Source organism: Bombyx mandarina, chromosome 01, assembly GCF_030267445.1.
Source record: "Bombyx mandarina strain Sakado chromosome 01, ASM3026744v2".
Taxonomy (NCBI): domain Eukaryota; kingdom Metazoa; phylum Arthropoda; class Insecta; order Lepidoptera; family Bombycidae; genus Bombyx; species Bombyx mandarina.
The window spans coordinates 5555484-5582354 of NC_143208.1; the positions used below are offsets into that span (position 1 = coordinate 5555484).

The window sequence follows — 26871 nt, forward strand, 5'->3', positions numbered from 1 at the left end:
ATGTTAAGAAACAATGAGTAACAATCAATTATTTTGATCAGAAAATCTTTCATTGCTAACTCATAGTTAATATACTAAAAGCATAGAAAAGTAATTTCCCAACAGAAAAAAACGTGTGGCACTCGGGAACTGCCGCGGTAAGGTATTGCATAGCATTTTTTATCAACTTATGCAATTATAATTAGACAATGATAATTTAATATTAAAACAAGATCACGCTATATTAAACATTAATAAAAGCAAAATATTAACTGTCCCCTTCACACTCATAAGCTAGACCGCGCGAGAGAGAGATGGGCAGACTTTTCATGATGCGCATGCAGTGTGACGTCACGCCACGCGCTTATACACAAACACTACACAAGCGCAACGTGTGAATGTGTTGAACGCGAGCTACATAGTAGGCGTAGTGGGGGTGTCAGGTTATTTTCGTTACGGAATTTCTTGATTCAGTCGCCGCGCTCAAAGCCCGCGATTAAATCTATGCAATAGCTTAATAAATAATCATAACATCATTAACGCTACACAAACCTGATGGGTGTACGGACGCGGTGCATCCGGGTCCGAAGAGAACGGATCATGATAAGCAGCTCCACCCTCGGCGGAGTTGTTTCCGTTTCCGGACAAATACTTGTTCATCAGAGTCACAGCGGCTGGATGATACTGGTACACCAGGACCAGTGCTATTGGATTGATATTTTCGAATAATTTCATAATTCGTCTTCCAATAACTACGGTATTGGGATTTGGTCAATAAACATCCTAGATGTGTGGACGAGCTCACAGCCCATCTGGTGTTAAGTGGTTACTGGAACCCATAGACATCTACAACGTAAATGCGCCACACACCTTGAGATATAAGTTCTAAGGTCTCAGCATAGTTACAACGACTGCCCCACCCTTCTAACCGAAACGCATTACTGCTTCACGGCAGAAATAGGCGGGGCGGTGGAACCTACCCGTGCGGACTCACAGGAGGTCCTACCACCAGTAAAAAGAAAAACAGACAGAAAACCTTGTTATTTGACTTATTGATATTGATTGTATTGTATCTATAGATAGCAACATCGAGGGGTTGTAATAGTTTCACCGAACGTATAGGCGAGCTCACAGGTCTCAGACTTAGACAATTTGCTAACAACCGAATCGGAATCGCGACCCACTGAGAAGATACGACGAGAAACTCAGTGGGCTGTGTCTGTGAGTTGCACTACGAAACCTTCATTGGATACCACGGAATCTTGGTAAAAACTATTTAATGTATATCGAATTATTTGTCTAATTTTTTTTGGTCTAAGCTACATGTCTTTCGTGTATATAGATATATTCTAAATTTTAGTGGCTTATTAAGATTTGAGAGACTAAGGGTACTACTAATCATGTGAACATTGGACATTTATTTTAACATTATTGGACATTAATTATATAAAATTTACTAGCAGTTAATTCGTCAGAATAATACTGTTTTAAAATGCAACGCAACTTGAAATCTGTTACCTGAATACAGACTCATTTGCATGAAGTCACTCAGGACAAAACATTTTCATTAAAAAAAACGATAATAAAACTGAAATTCAAAAGGCTTAAGATGCACAGCGGTCATTTTTGAATTTCAAAACAGCAGAATAATAACCGGATAATGAGATTAACATGGGTTCAAATGGCTTTAAATTTTAAATGTAGTTTTGGTGGAAAATTTTGTAACATTAATAAAGTGCTAGGTCTTCATGAAGATATTTCATTTAAGCTAAGGCAGGTAAATAGAGTAAATTTGTGAAAAAAATTGTGAACCACACTTATCCCATATTCGTCGCCGCAAATAAATTCCTTTTGGATTAAGCATAAACCACAAGCGAGAGGTATTTTTCTTTCAATTGATCGTTTGAATTTGTCGCCCACATTTACATTTAGGTAGGTATTATACGTAAACATTTTTTGTTTTTACAAGATAATGACAATGTGTGCATTTAAAACATTTGAAATTGTTAAAAATATTCGTCATAGTATTTTTCATTGTAAATATAGGGTGTCCCAAAATTAACGCAAGATTCGAATTTGTCGCCATTTGCACAAAGTTGCCAACCCTAAAAAAAGCAATTCGAAAGCTGACAGTTAAGGTTAGTTAATAAAAATGGAACGTTGGAAACATAATTGAACCATACTTTTTTGAAAAAGAATCTGTTCAAGCAGCGACTGTTAATAGTGCTCGGTATCGCGACATGATAACACAGTTCATTCTGCCTGAATTGGATGATGTTAATGTAGCTTTATGTGGTTTCAACAAGATGATGCCACATACCATACAGCACTTGAAGTAATCCAATTACTATATAAGCATAAGGCTTTTCCAGGTCGTGTAATCTCTCGTATTGGCCCCCTAGATCCTGTGATTTAACACCATTACATTTCTTTTGATGGGGAATGGTGCTCGATATCGGAACATGATAACACAGTTCATTCTGCCTAAATTGGATGTTGATGTAGCTAATATGTGGTTTCAACAAGACGGTGCCACATACCATACAGCACGTAAAACAATCCAATTACTATATAACCATAAGACCTTTCCAGGTCGTGTAATCTCTCGCTCCGGTGATCAAAATCGGTCCCCTAGATCGTGTGATTTAACACCATTACATTTCTGTTTATGGGGTTATTTGTAATCACAGTTCTATTTGAACAAGTCCACGACCACCCGTACATTAAAGGATGAGATTCAATACTGCATCAAGGAAATTCAACCACATTTGAGCATAATTCGTAAGTTCATGCAAAGCCGTGGAGGCCATTTGCCCGATGTGTTATTCCATAAATAACCATATCCTACGCTCTTTATGGTACATTAAAAAAATCAAAAGACTAAAAACTGTGTTTTCTATTTAATTCAAACCTTGCGTTAATTTTTTTATATTTAAAAACGCCATTCGCTGTGATTTGAAATATTAACCGAAGTAGATTTAATATTTTTTTTGCAATTTTTGAGTTTATGCACTTAGTGTTGTCTCACATTGTATTGTGATCTTCCTACTAGCATAAGATATTTTTTTTCATCGTGAAAGCCTCCTGTTTTAATGTAATTTTAATTATAATGAATAAGAACTGTTATCATTAATATGATGATGATTATTAATTAAAGCCCAAACCTTAATACATTAGATAAATATAAAAATAATAGATAATTATATTTTCATTATTTAAAATTATCTATTTAAAAAAATGCCAATATGTGCAGACAAAGACTTGCACAAAATACTAATAACGCTATTAATTTACATATAGTAGTTAATTTAGCTGAGGCCTGACTGTTAAAACGTTAAAATACTAAATGTTTCGAAAAAAAAAGATGCATTTACATAAAAAAACATTTATATTAAAATAACAATGTAGACCGAGCAATGGATTATGCTTGGAAATGTAATCAATTTTTTTTAAAGTTGGTAAATTTACTCACATATATCGTTAAAAGCCTTGGTGCTGAAATATTCTTCCAGACGCACAATGTTCGGGTGGTCGATCTGCTTCCACATTTCAAGACGCTTGGAGGCCGGCGACGTGTAAGAGTGGAGCCTCCTTAGAGCCACATAATCACCGTTCTGACGGTTAGTAGCGCGGTACGATGTCGACATCGAATGCGTCACGGCACCCTCCAGGGGTACCAGCTCGGCGTACATGTCCACGTTGTCCGGTATATCTGTTACACACAGAACTTACCGATCAACTAGACTTTTTGGCGGGAACGCGAGGTGTGAAGTTTTGTGATTTGTTTTATTTTCTCTATTTAGTGTTTATTCAGGTTTAAATGTGTAATAGTGGTGGTTTATTAACTGTTTAATATCTGTGAAAGTGCACAAATGTGGGAAAATGAAACAAAGGCGCTGGATGTAACTTCTCGGGATCCTTCAAAAAGTCCACTGAAAAAATCTCAGTAAATGACCACCATTATACTGAGATTATATTTCATCCCATATCATTACATTTAATTTCGTCCCAGTTGATTAATGTCGCAAATTAATCATCTTCACTTCATTTCACTCCATATTATCATTTTTCATAAAAATAAGTATAATAAATTAAAATAAAACATGACTTAAAGGTCTTAGTTACTAGGTCATAAAATCCCTTCAAAAAAACCGATCAACTAACATCAACAAACGCATATTCATAATTTAATGATCCATTAAAATTTCTATTTCATTAGAGGCATTTTACAACAGAATAGCGTTAGACACTGGATTTCATTGAGACGTATTTACTGAGTAATAATTGAAAGCATCTTTTGCGATATAACTTTTGTTCGGAGCATATCTATACATTGTTTTTCGATGACATCTATGAGACGATGCCATTAGAGTGATATCAGTCTTATAATCACTCATAAGAAAAAAATATCTATTTTCCATATTTCCGTATTAATAAAAAGGGAATCTAATTAAGTCGAAAACCCCTTTACGTGCCGGGTCGTTCGTTTGTTAGAACCGATGTACCTGGAAACTGATTGAGATCAGGCTGCAAATAAACATCATCGTTCCTGTCGTAGATCTCAGACCGTATTGTTTCGGGATTGTAAAAAGTCGCCGCTAGACCTGCGAACAATGAAAATTCAAACTGTTGTTGTTTTTTTTTTCTAAACAAACATGGAACAGTTTTAAAAATATCTTAAAGAGGTAGGTAGGTAGGTAAATGAAATATCCCCATACACTTCAATATCAACTTTTATATTCATAGCAATGTTCTTTAAACGATTTTCGTAGCAACGTTTATCGAAGGAGCGCTTTAGCAGTAGCGCGCTATTCAATAGTAGTAATGTCGCTCTGCGAGTTTCGCTCACTGATAATATTAGCAAAGCATAAAGTCATGTAAAGGTATGCTTAAACGAGCAGGCGCTTCGCGGAAATTATTCCCTTAAAATTTAAACATTGCGCGCCATGCATTTCTTTAATTAATTAGCTCTCTTATGGTTATTGACATCTCGACGTGTACAGAAGATTTAACGAGCAATTGTGTGGTTATAGTTCAGAGCGTAAACTGATTCCACTTTGTTGTACATTCCGATTCTAAACGATGTCTAAAGGAGAGCTTGAAAAGGGTTCGTTTATCATAAATGGCAAATGATTTACATCATGTAAGGCCGCTTTTTATTTATAAATTCAAATTCAAATCGGTGCCTTATTCCTGAAGGTAATTAATGCAACCGAGTGTTAGACCAACAGATTCGAATGGAAACTAAAATAATATCTAAAGTGCAAAAATTAGATCAATAATTTTATTTGTATGATCTATCTTACAGAGTTGAATAATATTAATGACTATAATTTATTACGCTTTTACATTTGGGCACGCGACGCTCTTATAAAAATAGCAAAGCATGACAAGTCAAGCCGTTGAAATACTCTTATTCATTCGCTTAGCAAAATGCTGTATTTTATAGTGCTGAGTTTCGCTGATTTTTGCAAGTCTAATGATCCAGGGGGTCAGGGCTAGTAGGATGTGGATGACTACGTCGCCCTTTAAATAAAGTACATAACATGATTAATATTAAACAAAGCCATCCTTTTGACGCATGACAACGCTCAGGTATTCAAAAGATTTAAAATTGATAGCATAATGAAATTGACACATGCTAATATTGCGAAACGAATGAGATTGAACAATATTGAAGGATCCTTTGTGTATTAAATACTGTATTGTCTCCCCCCTGGATGTTCGAAGTATATTTGTAATGAATCAAGCATTTGTTTTTATAAATGCATTCTAAACGATGTACTATATAATGTTACGCAGGTTGCTTCTAATAATATTAAAGAACATCGCAATGAATATATTGAAGCCTCCTTTTTTTTTGAATTATTTCATGTTAAAAAGGGACCTACCACCCTCGTTTATTTGTTATTTCATTGTATACTGAAACAATTTAACCAGAACAATAATGGTGGCACAACACAGGAATATATGATTCAAATCGAATTCTTGTCTTAATTATGTTGTCCCAATCTTTTTGCCTCTACAATAAAAACATCTGCTTCTAGACTTTGCTCTCGTCTTTTTTCATTGTAGACAGTCGAGCATATATGGCCTATCTGATGGTAAATAGTTACCACCAATCATGAACATCAACCATGGGAGAGGCACTGCCTACACAAGTAGCACATAGATTTCTTTATCATATATATATATAACGCATAGCAAATTAGTGATAATGATTATTAGATTATGTTTGCTTATCTCGGCAAATGGTTCTACGCCTCATCTAATCATCCATCACTAGAGCCAACAGAGCAAAGTGACTACCAATGCCACATTGACGAATCTCGAATAGACTATCGTAATTTTCAATCGAAAATTGCATAATTAGTTCGCGGCAGAAATAGACAATGCGGTTGGACTAAGCAAGCACAAACACCGTTAGTAAAACTTGAAATACCTGTGACAGAATTGAAATTGTATCAGCATTAAAATAGATATTTTTTATTAATAAATCTTTTTATATATATGATTATACTGATCGTTACAAATGTATATTATATAAACTTCAATTCTGTTAATAGGTAAGTGTATTGCATCGACAACACAAACCTTGTTTGTTGGTGGACGGCCCTGGCTGCGGTAAGGCCCCAGCGTACATCTGCGAAGCATACGGAGACACCATCGGCGGCCCTACTGCGTTTAGACATGGCTCAGACGGACCTGGTTGGTGGAAATCTTAAAAACGCTTTGAATATGCCTGATAAATCGTTTTATTAAAACTATTATTTTACACATAAATATCCACTGACACTAATCAATAATAGAGTTTACGTTATTTAATAAGTAAAATAATATATGTAAATCTCAAGTTATTCTTATTCGTACATGCAACATTTAAATAATATTTACGATTTATTAAATAAATATTTAAATAATTAAGTTATCTAAATAATACTGTATAAAGTAAATAAGCATGTTTCCAGCGTCGTGAAGTGTCGTAATCGGCTCTGTAACTATTTAAAAAAATATGACATAAGCTATGATGAAACAGCTCAGAACTCTCAATAAAAATTAGTAAATAATCTAAAATACACAATAAATTACAAAAAAAAAACAACCTAATATTTTATCGACTTCTATTTATTAATTTAGATACACAGATATTATAGAAAATAGTATAAACCAAACCAAATAAAATGATTTTGTTTCTACAGATGGACACCAAAATCATGCGTAAAAGGCTTGCTTACATGGGTATACCAATGGATATGGTCTTGCGGTGCTCAGCAGAGAGTAGTCCATGCACGGTTCTTCTGGTATTGTTAGCCATACAAAACGAAATAAAGGAAACTTATATATATCAAGAAACAATTTTATTATTTAGTTTGCTAACACCGGGCATAGACCATAGAATCTAATTAAGAATTTCGTTAATTGCATTATTGATATTCGTACTCCATGCCCCTTCAGTGGTGAGTTGCATTGGCGTTCGTAAGCGGAAGCACGTGAATAATTTAAAAACAGTTTTCAAAAGAAGCATACTTTATCTCGAGTCCTTTTTCTGTGGCGTACCGGTTTGAAAGAACAATTTTATGTATTGTATTTTTCATTTAAGTACATTTACTATTAATGCTAACATATATATTATATTTCATAATAACGATCGTTTCTTCTTTTTATTCGTATATTCATATTATGTTCTATACATATTATTATTTGGTTGGTTGTTGATTTGAGTGGACCGACATACGCGCATTGCAAACGCGTCGAATCAATAGTTCGTCAAACCCAGACACCCCTCGGAGAGAAACATAGAAACATACTATATCCATAGTCACTGTCTAGACAAGGGGGTTGCAGGTACTAAACCAGACATGGTTAGCTTATTAAGGTATGCTCGAAGTTTGTTATATTGAAATACAACGTCAACGACGATCAACAAGTAGTGTGTGAAATTTTGCATAATAATTATTAAGAATTCTAGACAGATTCGGTGATGTCGTTCTTTATATCATATCGATATTTATTTACATGAAATTACATTTAAATTGAACGTAAAATCATGTATAATTTGAATCCACATTTTTTGTTCGTAAAACGAGTTTAATGATGTAAAAACTTTATCAAACACACAAGGTGGGTTGTAGTCAAAAGGAAATAACTTAATTCTGATCCCTTAAAGCAATTAGGTTTCTTTTTGAGTAACAAAAAAAAATATAAATAGGAGGCTAACGATGCAATCCTCAGTTCTAATAAAAGTAATTAAACACCGTGAAGTTACTGAACAAACAATTCGAAGAAATTTGTAGTGTTACCGGAGAATGGCTGATGTGTCAATAAAATTTCTCATGAATATTCTTTGTTATTGCTATTTCTCATGAATACGAGTATGATTGAAATATGATGACAGATCCGACATTGCAGGTTTTGTGTGATGTTTGTTTGTCCGTTAAATTACGTTACTAAGTGACTATTTCATAATTGTATTAGGCTGTACTATAACTGGAAACTACTACTACTAGAAAAATGTAGCTATAGGCATAAAGTGTATTTTGTTCATAATATTAGTTGGGTATTAAGTATAAAAGTATTAACTTATCGTGGATTTGATGACTTACCCATGGAAGCCGATGAATTAAGACCGCTAGTGGTATTGAGGCTGTCTGAATTGGTGGAGTAGAAATAGGTAGTTCCTCCCACGTTCTCCTGTAAAAATTTAACTGCATAATCGTTTGCATAAATGTCAATGGCAATGGTCTTGTCTTATTTTGTACAGTGAATTCCTATTAAAGCACGCTGATTCGTTTTGGATAATTACAAAAGGCCATGCGTACTTATGTTTGTGTTCTTTTGTGACTACTTGTGTGTACTACATGTATTCTATATTTCAATTTCTCCACGATTGTGTTGGAGGCACACTGCTTACTATTCGCAAACGACCTCTATCTATCGGCAATATAAGGGTGGATGTTTTTAAATATGTTGACAGAGCATTACAGTGGAGCAAGGAAAATAAGATGTTTTAAATGTATACAAGTATAACATGATAAACTAATACCGAGCAAATACTTCGCACCACCGATGTTTTTTTAGATATTACGGTAAAACACTCAGTCGTAGTCATCTCGAGACAAATGCAATTATTTGGAATTCTGATGAAGTCACAGTGTAAAAGCACCAAGCTAATTCAGTAGATTTTTTTATCACTTTTCATCATTGCTAGCTGTTGATGTATCCTTCATCTTAAGCACTTCGGGTACAATGAATGTGTAATTGAGAGAATTCTTCTCGAACTGCATCGAACCGTAGGCTTTAAGCCGGGGGCAAGAGGAGAGCTCACGTTCAACTGCAACCCTTGCATGAGGCGGCTTCCCTTAGTGAACCAATTCGGATGTGGCCGCGTGGCGCCAATGTACTGCGGCGCGGTGCAGAGCTTAAAGAACGACCGGTGGTGGTGATTGATTCGACTAGCTGGTTTTCGTTCGAGGTATCCTGGAACACCTGCAGCACTAGCATGACTGGCCGAAATAGATTCGCTTTCGTCGCCACCCCGTCGATCAGATGTTCACGATGCGCATCTGCACTGTTTATCGTCACGCCCATACTACCTCTCCCGGATGCAGGATCTTTTAGTGAGCCATTAAACCATTATCTTTCACTTGCGATATTCCTTCTTCAAAGCTCTACAACAGTCTGCCGTAACATGCGTACACTCGCGCCACGGATATCACGGCAGAAGATTCAGCACGCAGCACAAAACAAATTTTCCTACATATTTTCAAAATTCTAATATTAGGTCCTTACTTATGAAGTTGGCCTTTTGTGCGGAAAAATTAAAACACCAAAAAAAAATGAAAATCATTTATTAAAATAAAGTATTGATTCCTTTATTGAAAAAAAAAAATTGTATGTGAGGAGACTCAGTAAATATTGTAAATAAAGTAAATATTCTTTATACTGCCTCATGTGACTGATGAACTGATGTTTTTTTTCCAACGTCCGAAAAAGTGGTACTCTGCTGGAGCAAGGGCCGGGGAGAACGACGAGAGATTAACTAAGGCTGGCCGGATATTCGTCCCGTTCGAGTTCCATGTCGGAAGCATTCAAGCCAATAAGGAGTGGTGCCTTCGTCGTATTCACTCCGTACCTGCTATTGATGTTGAGAGCCGTTTATGCGGCATTGCTACTGAGACGGAACTAGTTTTCCATAATTACCCATACTTTTATCACGTCCATTAAGTTGTCTTTGCAGTCATTTTCATCAGGAAGCACGAAACAGTGGAGCTGTCGACTTATACTGGTGCGCCGTACCAAATACAGGCTCAAGAAATGTACATAATATGTATATATCGTATTTTCCTCATTTCATTAGATATACGACCCCACGCCGCAAATTATGTTCTCGTTAAATGATAAATATACGTTTTGTGACATTATTCCACGACCATTCCAAGTTAGCAAAGAATTGGTTTTTGGTATTGTATCTGTTTATATCAATAAAAAACCTGTGATTCGCGTAACTTGTGTTACCCCGTAGGAGCGGGACCTTGTAGGATGATTTGTTTTGTGGATATAGCACCCAGAGTAGAACCCTAGTGGACACTCTGTCTCACACATGTCGTGATTGTTGCAAATAAGACGGAGTAACTCTCTGGCATCTGCTCATCCTCGCAATTATAACCTCCAAGTGTAAATACGTAAGAACCGATAAATAGAAGACAAACGCATGGAATTTACCATTTTAAGATGTTATAAAAGCAGACTTTTTTTCGGTAGGCGCGTTTTTTCTGACCTTGAATCAAGGTCTTTGATGTATTATTGTAGGATCCGAAATTGAACTTGTTTCTCCTTCGCTAGTATAAGGATGACCCTATAATGGATTTTCTACATATCAAGAAAAATTTATCAGTGACTATTTAATCACAAAAAATGGGTAAAGGACCACTTCCAGTCTCATTTTTTTTTACCGCTTTTGAAAATTTTAGGTTCGAGATCTGATCAATGGTATACAGCAGTAAACAATTTGTGAAATCTAACCATTTTATGATAATTATTAAAATGATAAATTAAAATTTTTAAACTTTATAATCCGTGAAGCCGTATGAAGAGCTGATGAAACAAATTTAGTAGCCTAAAAACGTGCACAAATGAAGTTTTTTCCATCAGAATATCTTCTGATCATGGACTCTATAAATCTGTTGTAACATTAATGATAGACTAACCTGATGGACAGTTGAAGCATTCGCCATTGGTATAGGAGGTGGTGGTGGACCCTCAGGTGATTCTGGGGGAAGCATATTCGGTGGCGGAACATAGTAGTTCATTGGAATAAATTCGCTCACCAATACCTGTGTAGTAAACTATTATTATACATATTAATATGTAAAGCAAAAACTTTGTATCCGTTTTTACGAAAATTGCACGGACAGAGGAGTATGAAATTTTCCACACTTATAGAGAATATAGAGAAGAAGTGCACAATGCTAATTATTTTTTAAATGATGCATAAAAGATACATTATATCAATAAAGAAAGCAGTATTTGACACAACACATATGTATATATAAATATACTCTTTGTTTATTGTCAATTGTCAAACTTTTGTTAGTGTTTAAGTCTTTGGTCAAATTGAGAATAGATGAATATTATTTGTCTTTATTATTATTTATGTATAGTGTGGTTTTGGCGAAATCTGTGATTATATTATATAAGTATAATAGTATTTGTCAATAGAACCATAATAATCTTTAAACATTAAATTTCAATTGATTAAAATCAAGTTTTGACTACTGCGGGACCACTAGTTATATTTAACTGGTGACTTTAAGTTAAATTGTAATCCAACATTTAAACATGGCAATATAAAAGTGGTTGTATGTATGTATGAATGTTCCCAATACTCTTAGAAATGGCTGAACTGATTTTAATGAAATTTTCAGATATACTCCAGACTGGAATTGTGGGTGATAATAAAAATATTGGTAGTGCTTGAATCAAAGTTAAATAAAAAAACAGCCAACAAAGCAGGCCAGGTTTGACTAGTGTATAAACTTACAATAAAATTTCATTCATTTTTATAACTGAATGGATTATTTCAATTACATACATATTTTTATTTAGCCAGAGGAAAAATCGCATTCATACTTTTAAATCTGTAATTTGAGTATTCACATCTAAGAATTGGTTGTTTTCTATAAAATCAAAAAATAGCTTTGTTGTCCATTACCACAAAGGTATAGTATAGGTAATAATCTGATTTATATATAAATTAAATAAGAATTGAATAATAAATTTTGATTTAAAGAGACATACATGACATAGTGCTTTGATAATTTTTCATGTCTGCTTTTATGTAGGTAGGTTCACATTTATTCCAATAACAGTTAGGGTCTTAAGAATCATGTCTGATGAAATCGGATTTTATGATAATTTCAGCTACCAGTATCCACTAGTAGTAGGTGTGTTATAGTAAACATGACAAATTTACTCAGTTTTAACTTTTATCATCAAAATCATACATATTTCTGTACCTTTGCTGCTCACATGACTAGCAGCTTTATGATAAGCATGTGTATGTCACTGTATCTTACAACTTTTCAGATGCCTCTTCACATCCTTTTGTCTCAGGACTAAGGCTACAACACATTTACACTTACCATATTGAAATAAATAAAAAAATAGTTGGTACCCGCTATCCAGACATACGGGATATGTCTCAAAAAAGAAAAACCCGTTTTAGGTTTTTTATTGTTCTCGTAGGCAGACAGGCCTACTGCCAATCTGATGATGAGTGGTTACCATCATACATAATCATCAGGAATGCCCAGGGCACAGCCAAGCTGTTGTCTACCTTTTTTTATATAATGTAGTGTAGGCTTCAAGTTCATACACATCTGCACATAATATTGACGCTTGAAAGGCAAACGTGACTAAGCGACAATTACTGCCTTGTACATAAATGATAGGCAATAACCATATTCAATGCGCAATAAAAATATATTTCTATGTCTATTAAAATCATTTCAATCCTACAGCTAGATTCGTTAAAATAGAAATTTTTTTCAGGTATATTTTAAATTAATTTCAACTATAAATTAGTCTTCTGTAAGATTCACGCATTGTCGCTTAGTCACATTTGCCTTTCAAGCGTCGATATTTATTTCTGACATTATGATGCAACTTAATATTCAAAATGTCAAAGATATATGTTAGGTGGAATTAATCATAAGAAATATTTATTTTCCTACAATGTTATTTGAAAATATTACCTTCTTAACACCTGGTGGTGAGGAATCCAAAGTGAGCTTCCCTATAGCATGGTTAAGAGAGCGTGTGGGCGTCGAAGTTGAGCGACTCTAAAATTTATGACAATTAAAAAAAATCGCTTTCTTAAAATAATAATAAAAATTTAAAAAACAATGTCTTACCATGTATGTAACTAGCTTCGATTCTTGTGGAAGCCCGTTAGGCGGTGCGTATGGTAGAAATATTGATGGATCCATAATTTCAAAACTGCAGTGCGTCTGTGCAGTCTGCTGCAAAGAAGAAAAAACATAGTCAATAAATCAATAAAAGTAGCGTAGGTACCTACTTCACAGTTTTGTTCCCAACTTATGTAGGTAGTAAGCACTTTAAAATTGACCTACCTTAATTTATGATTCTTTTCGATTCACAGTTATTCATGACAATGAGAGTACCCCAACATGTCGTTATTAAGGGTTCAATTTCAACCAGACATATTTGGAAAGCTAGAATACTATATTAAATACGTGATAGAAATCAAACCCTCAAAAATCTAAAAACTACGTATTTCATTGTCTCAAAAGACGGGGCTTAAAGGCAATCTTTATTGATTCATTCACACAAAACACTGGGGCAGCAATTTTAATACAAATTTCACGGACTCTCAGAGACGGGGACACGAAGACAATAGAGACATTAAACAGGAACAGGTAGGTAAGAGATGAGTCCTAATAGTCGGTGAAGGTAGTGTGTACCAGTGTACGTACACTACAGTGAAACAGTCTTCCATAGACTAAAAAACATTACCCATGTAAAATGTAAGTCAACATTATAGAATCTAGTACAATCTGGAGTCTGTGAATTCGTTAGCATAACAATTTAATGATTTTCGACTTATTCTGATAAATTTACCCGTATTGGAATGAATCTGTTGTTTATGTGCAGTAAAAGATAAGAAACTGAAAAATACTTAATAAGGTTTTTGTTAATTAAGTTGGTCTGAATCATCAATTTCTTGCATTAATTATTACAAAATATTTTAGTTTTCAAATTAAGTTTTTATGATTAAAAATACATTATCTAGGGCCGGTTTAATTAAAACATCATGCTAAGAAAAGAGTTAGTTATTTTTATATTTCACCTTGTTAGGTATTGTTAAGATTATATTTAATCTCGCTTTTTTTCTAGTTTTCTCATAATAGGTTGAAACCGTGCTACCAAGATCTAATGGTCGATTTTATAGAAGCCACTCATGATAAAAGGAGTTACAGGTTATTATTTTCATTTGAAAGTTTTCATCATTTTATGTATGGTTTTATTTTTATTTTTAAAATATAGTTGTTTTTAAAATTTTACTAATTAAAATATAAAAAAATACTGTAAATCATCCATTATCCACTTTTTAGAGCATGGCATTCCAGCCTTCTAAAAGGCTTGCTTCGAACTATCTTATGAGACGATGAGTTTAGATGGGATAAAAAATGACCCGTAAGTATAACTTATAGAAGTGGCTTAGCGGGGAAATGAATGTAACTCTAAGTCATTCACTCCATTTCGTGACAAAAAGAGCATGACCCATTTTCGAAGCCTTCAATAGTCTCTTGCACTATATGATGTAATGGAAAAGCTTGTAAGGCCATACCAACAATGAAGCATTTTCTATCTTTAAATGCGCGATTGTATCAGAGTCTATTAACTGCCATCAGTGAGCTTTTTGTTTTTTGAACTAGTCTATGGGCCAATATGTGCTGGCGACCAGCAGATTCTTAGTAAAAACGTGTCAATGTCATTCTGCAACTATTAGGGAAGATACGTTAACACGGTAGTAGTACCCTAGCCAGTTTTCTGCTGAAGATGATATATAGTGCGAAAGAGAGAGCCCTACTATCTCTATACCGATCTGATGTTACTTAAAGAGAAGGCATACATTTTGTAATATATATTTTTTTCAGTTTAAGCATTTAATAAATAATAAAACAAGTTTTCAAAAAGTTCAAGTATCCAATAGGTTCAATTAAATTGAAAACAGTAATCACATCAGTGAGAGCATTGAGAAAATTTAACATAATTGCATTGGGTTTTTAAAAAAATGCATTGAACTGTTTACAAATGCCCACCACGTTGTTGAGAGTTAATTAATTTAATTTTATCCAACTATTGCTCTGATGTCTTATGTCATATAATTTCAGTCCATTTAAAATTTCACTTATCAGACACGCCTTCCATCCTTTTTGCAAAAAAATTATCTATGGGCTCTGTTTTCTTTGCCTTTCTACAGAACAAATCAAACAAACAACAATCTGTTTTGTCAACTGTCATTTTTGATGAGTAATTTTGAGCAAGCAGTAACTGCAGTCCTATGATCAGCTCTAAACTTATCTGTAGTAAATGAGTAGGTAGCATATTCTGCGTTTGATTGTTTTCTATCATAGCTCTGTAGTGTATGGGAAGAAGAATACAAACCATTATTTTAATTAACATAAAACTATACATACTCACCATCTCTTTCAATTTATAGTGGGTAGGTACATGATTAATAACACTATATTTTCACGTTTACATTCATTGTGTATCGATTATTTATTGTTTATTTCGTAGTGAAAATGGAGGCGTCTTATCAAGGAGGTGTGTCATACGATGAGAATGGAGATAACTTTCAACGGCTTTCTCAAACTATCGCCAGTAATATTAAGAAAATATCCCAAAATGGTAAGTGTTATTTTGAATGTTGAAATGTGAGATTAACGTATGTGAATCTAAGCCTAATATTAGAGAGATACAAAATTACTAGGAAAAGTCAAATCAATTAGAAAATTTACTGATTAGAATCGTTCTCATTAAAGTTTTTCTAACATGTGTTTCGATATTTAATGTTTTAAGTTCTAAGTTAGACTACAAAACCCATAGGTAGCACTGAGAATGCTGCCACCTTCGGGTTCCTGGAGTCTCAAGTGTTTTGAATAATGTTGGCTGTCTCACCATTCACTCTGGAACTTGAGACTACTTTGAGGCTAAAAGAGGCAGGATCTTTCTATCATGTTATACATAATTGTTATGTATGTAGCTATATGTAATATATGTAATAATAAAAATAAAATAAATGCACACGTGTAACAATAATATAAAAGAAATAAAGATACAAAACGTTAAACAAAAGAACAGTGGTGAAATCACAAAGAGAGGCCTCTTGAAAATAGCCAATATGTGAACAAGAATTTTTTAATGAAAGGAATTTACTGAGGTGTACTTATCAAATAAATAAAAAAACAGAATAGTATTTTAGTATTTACAAAATTCATCATTAAAAATGCATTTTGATAGTTATGTTTATACCAAAGCATTTGAAGTCTTATGTAGAGCACAGCATAATAATATGCCAGTTTGATTTGAACAATTCTTTATGCATTTTTTTTTCTACCTATGCTGATAGCCTTGAGAGGCTATTTCAGCTTCACCCTAACGTTTGTAGGTGAGCTCGCGTGGCTCAACCGGAGAGTTGCTAACACTGACCCTAGCAAGAGCAGTGCTTCGCAGAATCTACCACCGGATCGGAAACGCGACCCACTGAGAAGATCCAGCGAGAAACTCAGTGGGCTGTGTCTATGGGTTTTTTGCATTTAATCGTCATTCAGTTATTTATGAAGAATCTTAAATAATTAATAACTAACATAAGTACTTTTAAGAAATTTCAATATATAAAATAATAAAGCTTTTTGTTCAGACAACAGATTTACAATTATCTTTCTTATACTACTGCACTTTTATGTATTTAACACAATTAAAATTATTCACATATTTGGTGCTTCTTTACTTTCTGTAAATCCATAGGCTGTTGGCAAAGGCCTCCTCCAATCTACTTTATACTGATCTCTTTTGATCTTGTGTAACTGTTTTAAAATTTTTGCAATTGTTTTCCTATGTGGTTGGAGGATTGTGCTCTTTTTCTCCTGCAAGGACTTGTGGCTTGCAGGAAATTGTGTTATTTCTTTTGTTTGGTTTTCATAATTTGGTTGGATTATCCGTTTCGCGGCTGTTATTGGTTTTTATGTGTGAGGATATGAGTGGAAGGGTTTGATCGGATTCTCATCAAATCGAAGGCGTTTGTCCTGTGTGTTGTGGTAGCAAAGGCTTTCTCTTTTATGTAACTTCCTAAGCTACCAATATATAGATTCATTTTAAGCTCTGTATATTTAGTTTACTTCCATAAATAAATTACAGTCTCTTTTAAAGTACTCTTTAACAGTTTGAAATAGTTCTAACATCGATTTTTCGAAATTGTTAATGTGAATTATGGCAATGACTTTGAGAAATTACTCTTATAATACTCATATACATAATATAATATAACTACTTTAGTTGTAGATGTAGTAGTAAAGAACTAGAAATAATATTACAGTGGTCTCCACAAATAAACAAAACCCATAAAGACTTGCTAGAATGTGCTATTTTGCAATGTGAAATTTAATTAACAATAAATTGGCTTTAGAATAACATTACAAATTAAATTTTATTTATATTTTAATCCTAAGAAGTAAGTATATCGTATTTCACAACTAGTAATTTAGTAGTATACATACATTGGAAAATGAAATGAATTGATTGTATAAGGAAAAAGCAAATGAGAAAAATAGCTAAAACTTTTCACTTACTACCTATACAATTACTGTTGTACATTTTCCTTGTACATAAATCATGTTTTTATGTAGTTGAACTTCATTAGTGCTTATCAGGACTGTTAATATGATGGCTCTGTTAATTGAAATGATTATAATAATGATAAGAAACAATAAATTTTAAAATAAAAATTTGCTAAGCTTTAAGTTTTTCAGTAATTTTCAAAACTAAAAATGTTCCCTGAAAACTGAACTATTATTTTATATAATACTATATTTCTACTATCTAGTAAACAAAGGCAATCGTTTAAATACATTATCCATAAAATACATTATTCATAGGTAGATGAGCCCAGAAATCCAAAGGAATGCCACCATTCATAATAGGGCATGGTGTGGATCTCTCAATTATATTGTATAAAAGTTAACCCTTCAAACAGGAATAAATGAATGCTTTGTGGCAGAAATAGGAACTCATTATAATGTATTATAATGTATCATTAGTAATTAAGCCTTTTTTTTCTGATTTTCATTTATACCTAGATTGTATTTCTTCATGGTTGTACATGCTCTTTTTTATTTAAGTTTGTGAATGAACTTACAAAGCTGTTACTGAAACCTATTGAGCAATATGAATGCTGTCATCCACTTTGAATCATTAGGTTCACATCTCAATTGTATTGCACAATGGCTGTTCAACCTTTCCATACTGTAACACATAAGTATTATCTGGCAGAAATAAGCAAGAGGGTAGCACCTACCCATGCAAGCTCACAATATTCCTTTAATATTTAATTTAGATATACCTCAAGTCTCGAGTGAAGTGTGTGGGATATGGTAATCATTAAATATTAGGTGGGTTTTGAGTTTCTTTATCTCTCCATACAATAAAAATAATCATGGAAATCATTCAATAATATCTGATCTATATTGGAATTTACCAAAGGATCTGATGATACTATCCAATGGTAAAAGTACTTGGGGTATTGTTACATAAGTTTCAAAGTAAGCAGTATTATCGAAATACCCTTGTCACCTAAACTGTAAACTTATCAATTATATTGATGGATCATAATTAAAAATGAAAGTATCACTGGTTAATACAGTAGGATGCAACCATTAAGTTGTAATATTATACCACCTACTACATTTTTAATTAACAATTAGGAGATGTTAATCAATATTTTGTTGTACTCATCCCAGAACCATAATTCTTTTCAGTATCCTCAATGTCAAAGATGGTCAATCAGTTACAAACACCTCAAGACTCCCAAGAGCTTAGGGCTCAGTTGTAAGTTTTACTTTCATACTCTGCATTTTATTTCTTTTGTGTTTAATTTAATTAAAAACATTGGCATATTAATTTGCCTTGTTTATTTCACATTAAGCAGTATCATCAGCTTAGAAATTATAACTGCAATATACTTGATAGAGATTTAGCATATTGTTTTCTAAACATATCTTAACTTAAGAATACCTTTTTCACGACAGACGCCAAATACAAAATTACACTCAGAAGCTGGCAAAGGACACTTCCTCTTTGTTAATGGAGTTGATGAGAATGCCTAAAGATAACGCTGCCAACAAACTTACCAGAGAACGACTCAGTGATGAGTATATTGCCACTCTTAATAGTTTCCAGGTGTGTGCTTAATTTATTAAATATCGTTATTGTGACGTTAATATATTGTCAACCAGCGACCCGCCCTCGCTTCGCTTCGGAAACATTAAATTTTATTATTGATAGCCGAGTCCCGCGATGTTACCCGCGGTTATTGTCGTATCGCGGGTGACACCGCGGGGCGAAGCTAGTTATACATATAAACCTTCTTCTTCAATCATTCTGTCTATCAAAACAAACCGCATCAAAATCCGTTGCGTAGTTTTAAAGATTTAAGCATACATAGGGATATAGGGACAGAGAAAGCGACTTTGTTTTATACTATGTAGTGATTTACAAATAATTTAATTTATTAAATTTTAATTTTTAGAAAAGTTAGTTAGTTTAAACATAAAATCTCGATTAAGTATCAATTATATAAGTATAGTGTCCAGTGGTAAATTAGGTATACAAAACTAAAGAAAGTTAAATAGCGCATAATAGTATACAAAAAAATAGTATTTTATAATAAAAAAAGAACAAACAAAGTATAACTCATCTAAAGTAATAGAGAGTAAAATAGTAATAGGTTGGAAGACTATTTCATTCAAGTATTTCTTAAGAAAATGAAGGATAAAATTATAAGCATTAGGCACTTGGCCAGTTCTGCCTATAAGTAATCTTAGCGAAGAGTAATGCAGAATTTCGTATTTTTCAGAAAATTTTAATGTTTACGTAATCCCTTTATTTCTGTTAGGAGTAAAATAAAAAAATTCAATTAATATTAATATTCAATAATTTACAAAAACTATGTAGGTATCGCCAAATAATAATATATAAAACGGCTAGACGCGTCTAGTGCACAGTCAAGAATTTGTTATACATTGAATTTTATGGTTAAAAAAATCCTTTTACTATTTATTTTTATCTAATTGTTACATACAGTCCAAAACATAATATAAATTTGTTTTGAATTTATTTGTCGTGCTGTATTTTTTTCATTAACATAACTGTATAGCAACCCTTTATTAAGTCCAAACATATAATATGGGAATACTTGCTGGTATTTCTAACATTCTATTATATATGTATGTTTATTTTTTAGACTAGGAAAAAATTTTTTTATTTATTTTTTCAGGCAACACAACGACTCGTTGCGCAAAAGACAAAAGAAGATGTGAAAAAAGCAAAGGCTCAGTCTATAAATATTGGGGATCCTTTCGCTATGGGGAGTAAGTATAAAAAAATTCTCACATTTAGTAATGTTAAGTATGTAAAATGTAATGTAAAATGTAAAAAGTACTAAAAGTACTAAAAGTACTAAAGTAAAAAAAGTATGTACTAAAAAGTAAAGTCATATATTTATTACAAAATAGAAAAGAGATTACAATACAACGTGAACTGTTCCATCAGACAGAGGTAGTAGTAGAACTGGCGATCCCTAGCACGACATGAAAGAATAAGTCACGTTTGAAAAATTAAAGTTCACCATTCCTTTTTTTTTGTATTGCTCGCAATTTAATACAATTCAAAATAACTAAGGCTCGGGGTTAACGTTCTAGAGGGAACGAACACGAAATATAAATCTAACAAAAACGAGTGTGTGTATGCGTGTGTGTGTGTGTGTGTGTAAACGAGTATTTTTGTGCAATAGTTCAGTAATTAATAATCTTATGCTTCGACTCCTGGGATCTTTTGCAAATAGTCTGTAGTCTATTATTCGTCTACAAACCAAGTCCACGTGTGACCTGAAATAGCGTTTGAATTAGACCAGCAGTACATCAGGCTATTAGAAAATTTTAGTTTTCTCTTCGGAAATGGTCTCCTAAAAATTTGAATTAATAACGAATTAAATTTACTGGTGGTAGGACCTCTTTTGAGTCCGCGCAGGTAGGTACCACCGCCCTGCTTATTTCTGCCGTGAAGCAGAAATGCGTTTCGCTTTGAAGGGTGGGGCAGCCGTTGTAACTATACTTGAGACCTTAGAACTTATATCTCGAGGTGGGTGGCGCATTTACGTTGTAGATGTCTATGGGCTCCAGTAACCGCTTAACACCAAGTGGGCTGTGAGCTCGTCCACCCATCTAAGCAATAAAAAAAAATCATAGAATTTCAACATACGGAAAATTAGACCTATTTACATAATTATGATGTTGTTTGTGTAGACAGTAACAAGGATTTGGTAGAGATGACCGAGACAGATGTCCGTAAGCAGGAGCAAATGAATATGCAAGCTGAACGTTCTCTCATCGAATTAGAGGAACGCGAAAGAGATATTCGGCAACTTGAGGTATATATATATTTCATAATTTAACTAAACTCCAAAAGAAATATTATAATCAGATCTATTAAATTTTATTATTCGCGCAGTATCGATCATGATAAAAAGAGGTCTTTTTAAAATAAAACAAAAAAATAATTTAATGAATTTGAATTCTAAAATGAATGCCTTTAATGTCTTATATTAATGTCAAATGGAGAATAGATTAATATTGTTTGTCTTTAATACATACTACTTATTTATAGTGTAGGTACCCTTGGCGAAATCTGTGGTTATAGAATTAAAGTCATTGACAATAGAACCATCATAATGTTAAAACTTATAATTTAAATTAGCTTTTCCCAAAATGGGCGATAACGCCGCTTTGTGGGCGTTGCAGGCCTAAAGGGGGGCGGTAAGAGACCCAGAAAAAAATGGGAGCGTTGTGTAGAGGCTTGGGAGGCGATTTGTAATTTCATCTAGGAGGACTCTTAGACACCGGCTGAGCTCTCGCTACAGTGGTTTTTAAGTAGTTGAAAGAATGGGGGCGTTAAAAATAATTTATTCTCAAAGTGGGCAGTAGACAAAATAAGTTTGGGAACCCCTGATTTAATTCAATAATTATAGTCTGATTTCGACTACTGGGCGGCCACTAGTTAAAATAATTGTATTTAAGGAATATCAAATCTGACCGTTCCTTTTAGAGTGACATACTAACCGTTAACGACATCTTCAAAGAGCTGAGTACAATGATACACGCTCAAGGCGAAGTTGTGGACTCCATAGAGTCTAGTGTTGAATACACGGCACAGAACGTCGAGAGCGCCACACAGCAACTCCGGGAGGCTGGGAATTACAAAGTAAATATTATATTAATACTTTATTTTAACAGTAACCTACATTACACAAAAAGAAAAACATACATCAGACATATTTATTTTAATACTAGCTGTCCCGGCAGACTTCGTAGTGCCTCAATCGATAAATAAAAGACCTAAACTTTTGTATAAAATAAATTGTTTTTATTTATTTAATTCCGAGCATTTTCATATTTATCTACCTTTTAAACCTTCTCTGGACTTCCACAAATAATTCAAGACCAAAATTAGCCAAATCGGTCCAGCCGTTCTCGAGTTTTAGCGAGACTAACGAACAACAATTGATTTTTATATATATAGACTAGCGGACCCGACAGACGTTGTCTTGAAAACAATCATTCAAGACGGTCCAGCCGTTTAGTTGTAGTATAGATACTGACTGCAGCGCCATCTAAGGGCTGATTTGTAAATCTAAACCATCCAGGGCGCCACACAAGCGCATACAAAAAAAAAATTCAAATCTGCCAGCCGTTTTGGAGTTCAGTGACAAACACACGCATAAAGAAATGGATTAAAAGTGTACAATTTCCAAAAATATTCGAAATTCGAGTTAATATGCGGAATCATTTGGTAACACCAGTATTTTTCTCACAAATACTGTCCAAAGAGCGTATTTTAGTTTTAGTTTGTTTTTTTTACTTTACCTATGTTTTGACTACTATTAACAAAATTAACACATAATTTTATCTTACTTTAAAAGACAGATAGTGTAACTGGTAAAAAATAAAATAAAAAAATGTTGCAAAGATGATTAATATTAAAAATATCACATGTTATAGACCTTTAAAACACTCTCCTGTAAAATTAGTAAGTTTTGAGATTATACAGTTTTAATGCGAGAAGACGATATATCTAGAAAGATAAAAATATTAATTATTGAAAACTTGTGGTACGTTTTTGTTGTTTACGTGTATTAACTTTTTTTCCAGAACAAGCTGAGGAAGAAGAAAGTCTACCTGGCGATAATATTGATCATTGTGGTGTCAATAATCTTGATCGTTTTGTTCCACAACTAAACACGTTGCGGCTTCGAGATGATATCGTTGCTTTTGAAAAACATAAATGTCTTTTAAAATAAATAAATACGTGGATTAAAATAAATAATGACATGTTTTGTACTATTTTCTAATATACAGTTGTAATGTGAATTGTGATACACAATAGAAAATACAGAATTCTTCGCAATTGATCATGTAGAAGGATTGATGCTAAGGACACAAAACAATTCCGTAGGTTTAGTTTATATTTTGTTTTCAATGTGTCGTATATGTAATACATTTTTTTTAATGACCAATAATGTGTAGACTATACTAAAAAAATTCGGACTGTTCCTTTAACGTTTGCTACAACAAAAATGAATTTGCAAAAAATACTACGTACAAAAAACTTATGTTCGTTAATATACACAAGGGATTATTAATTGCTTTTTATTATAAAACTAGCGAACACACATGAAACCAAAAAATAATAATAAAAATAATAATAAAAAAAGTAGCCTATGTTCATCAGGGACAATGTCGGCTTCTAATGGAAAAAGAATTTTTCAAATCGGTCCCAGTAGTTACGAAGCCTATTCGAAACAAACAAACAAACAAATCTTTCCTCTTTATAATATTAGTATAGATAAAACTGGTAGCAGCGCTTTGAAGACATCTCGATATAGAAAGTATAATATCATGTAAAATAGATATTTACGTTATTTGAAAGCAGCTTCGATTTTTGTACATTATTTAGCCACCAGCGTTCTGCTGTTATTGTATATATACGATCATTTAGTCATAAACTTTATTAATATATTATTATCATTTACGTAACATGCATAGCATATTCGTTACGTGGCTGCAGTTAAACTCAGGTCTTTTCTAAGGTGCGTAATGACCGTGACGAAAAGGGGGGGGGGGGGAGTGACTATACGCGAAACTTTGTAGATGAGGATGATGATGATCTAACGACTGGACCTTGTTTACGATATGCTTTATATGTATACGGAGAAAAGTTTCAATAGCATCAAAACGACAGAATTGATTGGGGCATGACCATTTAACAAATAACCATATAATGTCCATATTTTAATGCCATTTTCCGTTATGAGGTTTTCACTAGTCGTATAGAATTGAACACTTTCCACCTACTAAGCAGACAGACGTGATCACGAGATTTATAAAGTTTTCCGAATAGATTGTAACTTGATATGTTTACTCAGAATTGAGGGTTTTAAGAAAATCCAATTTCTTACGTTATTGTAGATCACTAGCTTATTGGTTTTTTTCCTACGTATTCTGGTAACTTCGAGGGGTTATAATATAGATTCTACGAAATTAGTAGGTGAGCTCACGGAGCTCTAACCTGATAACGTTGCTAACACTAACCCCTAGCAAGAGCAGTGCTTCACAGAATCTACCACCGGATCGGAATCGCGATCCACTGAGAAGATTCGACGAGAAACTCAGTGGGCTGGTGTTCTATTCTTCATTGAGAAATACATGTTGTTTTTAACAACGCCATTTGGGTCATCGTATCGGGGGTCGCCCCCACACACCCCTGGAAAGACCTCAGTTTAGCTGTAAGACTTAAGTTAATATTAGTTCTAAGTAGTTTACTCTTAAGGTGCTTCTGCAAAGATTGGATTGTATTGGGATCGGTCCCGTTTTCAAAATATCCTAAGCGAATAGAAAATAACAAGAGGATATAATACAACGCTTCGAAATATATAATATCAGTGTGATTCATAAAACAAAAACAAAAAATGACTTTGATTTGAAGAATTGAAAGTACAAGTTTTGTTTTTAGAATTTATATTATTCTTAAATTTGCTGGGTTATAATAATATAATATCTATTGTTTATGGAACGAGGTTAAGCCGAGCCAGTAGCCGACGATTTATCATCGTAATTATGTTATTATTATTTGAATAAAATGTTAAATAAATAATATATGATTGATCTAAATAAAGACGTGGAAGCATCTCAAGATGATTGATTGATTATAATTTAAAATTAATTGAGAAATTGTAAAATTAATAATGAATTGTTCATCACGTAATAATATCTTTGCTGTGGTGCATTAAAAATATTTAAACTAGTGAATTGTTCATATTGTTTTGCCATTAAAATGGTTTTCAAGCGTCGCATTTGCCGTCAGCTACCTAAACATGATTATTTGAAATAATTTTTTCTGTATATTTTGTTCGGACATGGATATTATATAAATATACCTTAAAAAAATTAAGCTACCTAGTAATTTGTAAGTCATGAGAATAACATAACATTTAATCATAACAAAAAACAGATTGGTAGCGATTTCATGATCACAAACACCCGATGGACACTTGTAAAGTTGACAACAATAAAACATAGGTAGGTACAGAGAATAAAGGTTAGGCTACTATTGCGAAGACATTCAAATATGTATGTACGTCTTCACTGAAGGATATTCACGAAAGAGCATCGTATTACGAAGCGAGGTCATTAAACTATTTTAATATAATTTATTGAATTCTTGATTTACATATTGAATTTCCGGATATAAAAATTTATATACATACCATTGCATACCAATTTTGTGTCCGGTGACAGACCCCGCAGCGTGTGCTATCCGCCTTTGATTAGAGTCTTCCATCGGCTGCATAAGTGAGATGTTTGCTTACAAGATGTAACAAGAGAGAGTGAGAAAGAAAGAGAGACAACATCAAAGAGAAGTTCCATACATTTGACAATATTTATTCGAGTCAGATTTTCAAGAAATGTTTCTAACACGTACCTATATCGCTACGGGTAAATTCGTTTGGCTATTAACAATATTAGTTATGGCTAATCCATTTTCTTGATCTTATCCCTGCACTTAACCAAATCTTGAAAGTACATCGTAATAGTTCCCTTTCAAGTTCCTACATCAGTATGACTTTATATTTCCAATTTTCTCTGTTCGGTTTGAAAAATCATATTTTTCGACGCGTTAGCAATGATGTTCTTTATAAATTGTACGATTATCATACGAAGATTATCATTATCATACGAAGTATTCATATTATGTAATAAATTGGTTTTTTTTTTTTTAGTTATAGTTTATATATTTAGTTATATGTATATTGAATGTTATTTAAACATTTTATTCATGCAGACAAAAAAACTTATATTGCGGTATGAAAATCGTTATATTAATATAATTATAATATAAAAAAGGTTTTTGACTTTTTGTGTGTTCTGTTTCGTTTTGATGGTTGTTGTGTTGATTATAGATATGTGTCGTTCGCGAACGAACGAGTCAAACGACCCGGGTCTCAAATTCCGCGCGAACGATAGGGTCACTTTAAAA

At 33.3% G+C, this 26871-nt stretch overlaps 2 protein-coding genes across 10 annotated transcripts in view; one reads left to right on the forward strand and one right to left on the reverse strand.

Moving 5' to 3' along the window:
• The window catches only part of PAN3 (Poly(A) specific ribonuclease subunit PAN3), a 30886-nt gene extending 16890 nt beyond the window's left edge, over positions 1 to 13996 (reverse strand). The window contains exons 1-10 of one of the 9 annotated variants that reach the window (XM_089727986.1): positions 13611 to 13985; positions 13392 to 13499; positions 13233 to 13319; positions 11187 to 11312; positions 8583 to 8670; positions 7215 to 7274; positions 6574 to 6684; positions 4485 to 4583; positions 3452 to 3691; positions 532 to 683 (exon numbers count right to left, since the gene is read on the reverse strand). In XM_089727986.1, the coding sequence (XP_089584112.1) occupies positions 532 to 683; positions 3452 to 3691; positions 4485 to 4583; positions 6574 to 6684; positions 7215 to 7274; positions 8583 to 8670; positions 11187 to 11312; positions 13233 to 13319; positions 13392 to 13466 (1038 nt within the window). In that variant the 5' untranslated portion in view covers positions 13467 to 13499; positions 13611 to 13985. Of the gene's footprint in view, positions 1 to 531; positions 684 to 3451; positions 3692 to 4484; positions 4584 to 6573; positions 6700 to 7214; positions 7296 to 8582; positions 8671 to 11186; positions 11313 to 13232; positions 13320 to 13391; positions 13500 to 13610 lie in introns of all 9 variants that reach the window. The other 8 variants (XM_089727979.1, XM_028183770.2, XM_028183768.2 and 5 more) reach the window with 8 other exon arrangements.
• Positions 13997 to 15523: 1527 nt separating this feature from the next.
• Syx7 (syntaxin 7) lies at positions 15524 to 25638 on the forward strand. The gene is made up of 8 exons (XM_028183774.2): positions 15524 to 15727; positions 15805 to 15915; positions 19041 to 19110; positions 19311 to 19461; positions 20558 to 20651; positions 21585 to 21709; positions 22384 to 22539; positions 23487 to 25638. Exons 2-8 carry the CDS (start codon positions 15810 to 15812, stop codon positions 23571 to 23573), a joined length of 789 nt encoding a protein of 262 aa, XP_028039575.1. The 5' UTR covers positions 15524 to 15727; positions 15805 to 15809; the 3' UTR covers positions 23574 to 25638.
• The last annotated feature ends 1233 nt before the right edge of the window (positions 25639 to 26871 follow it).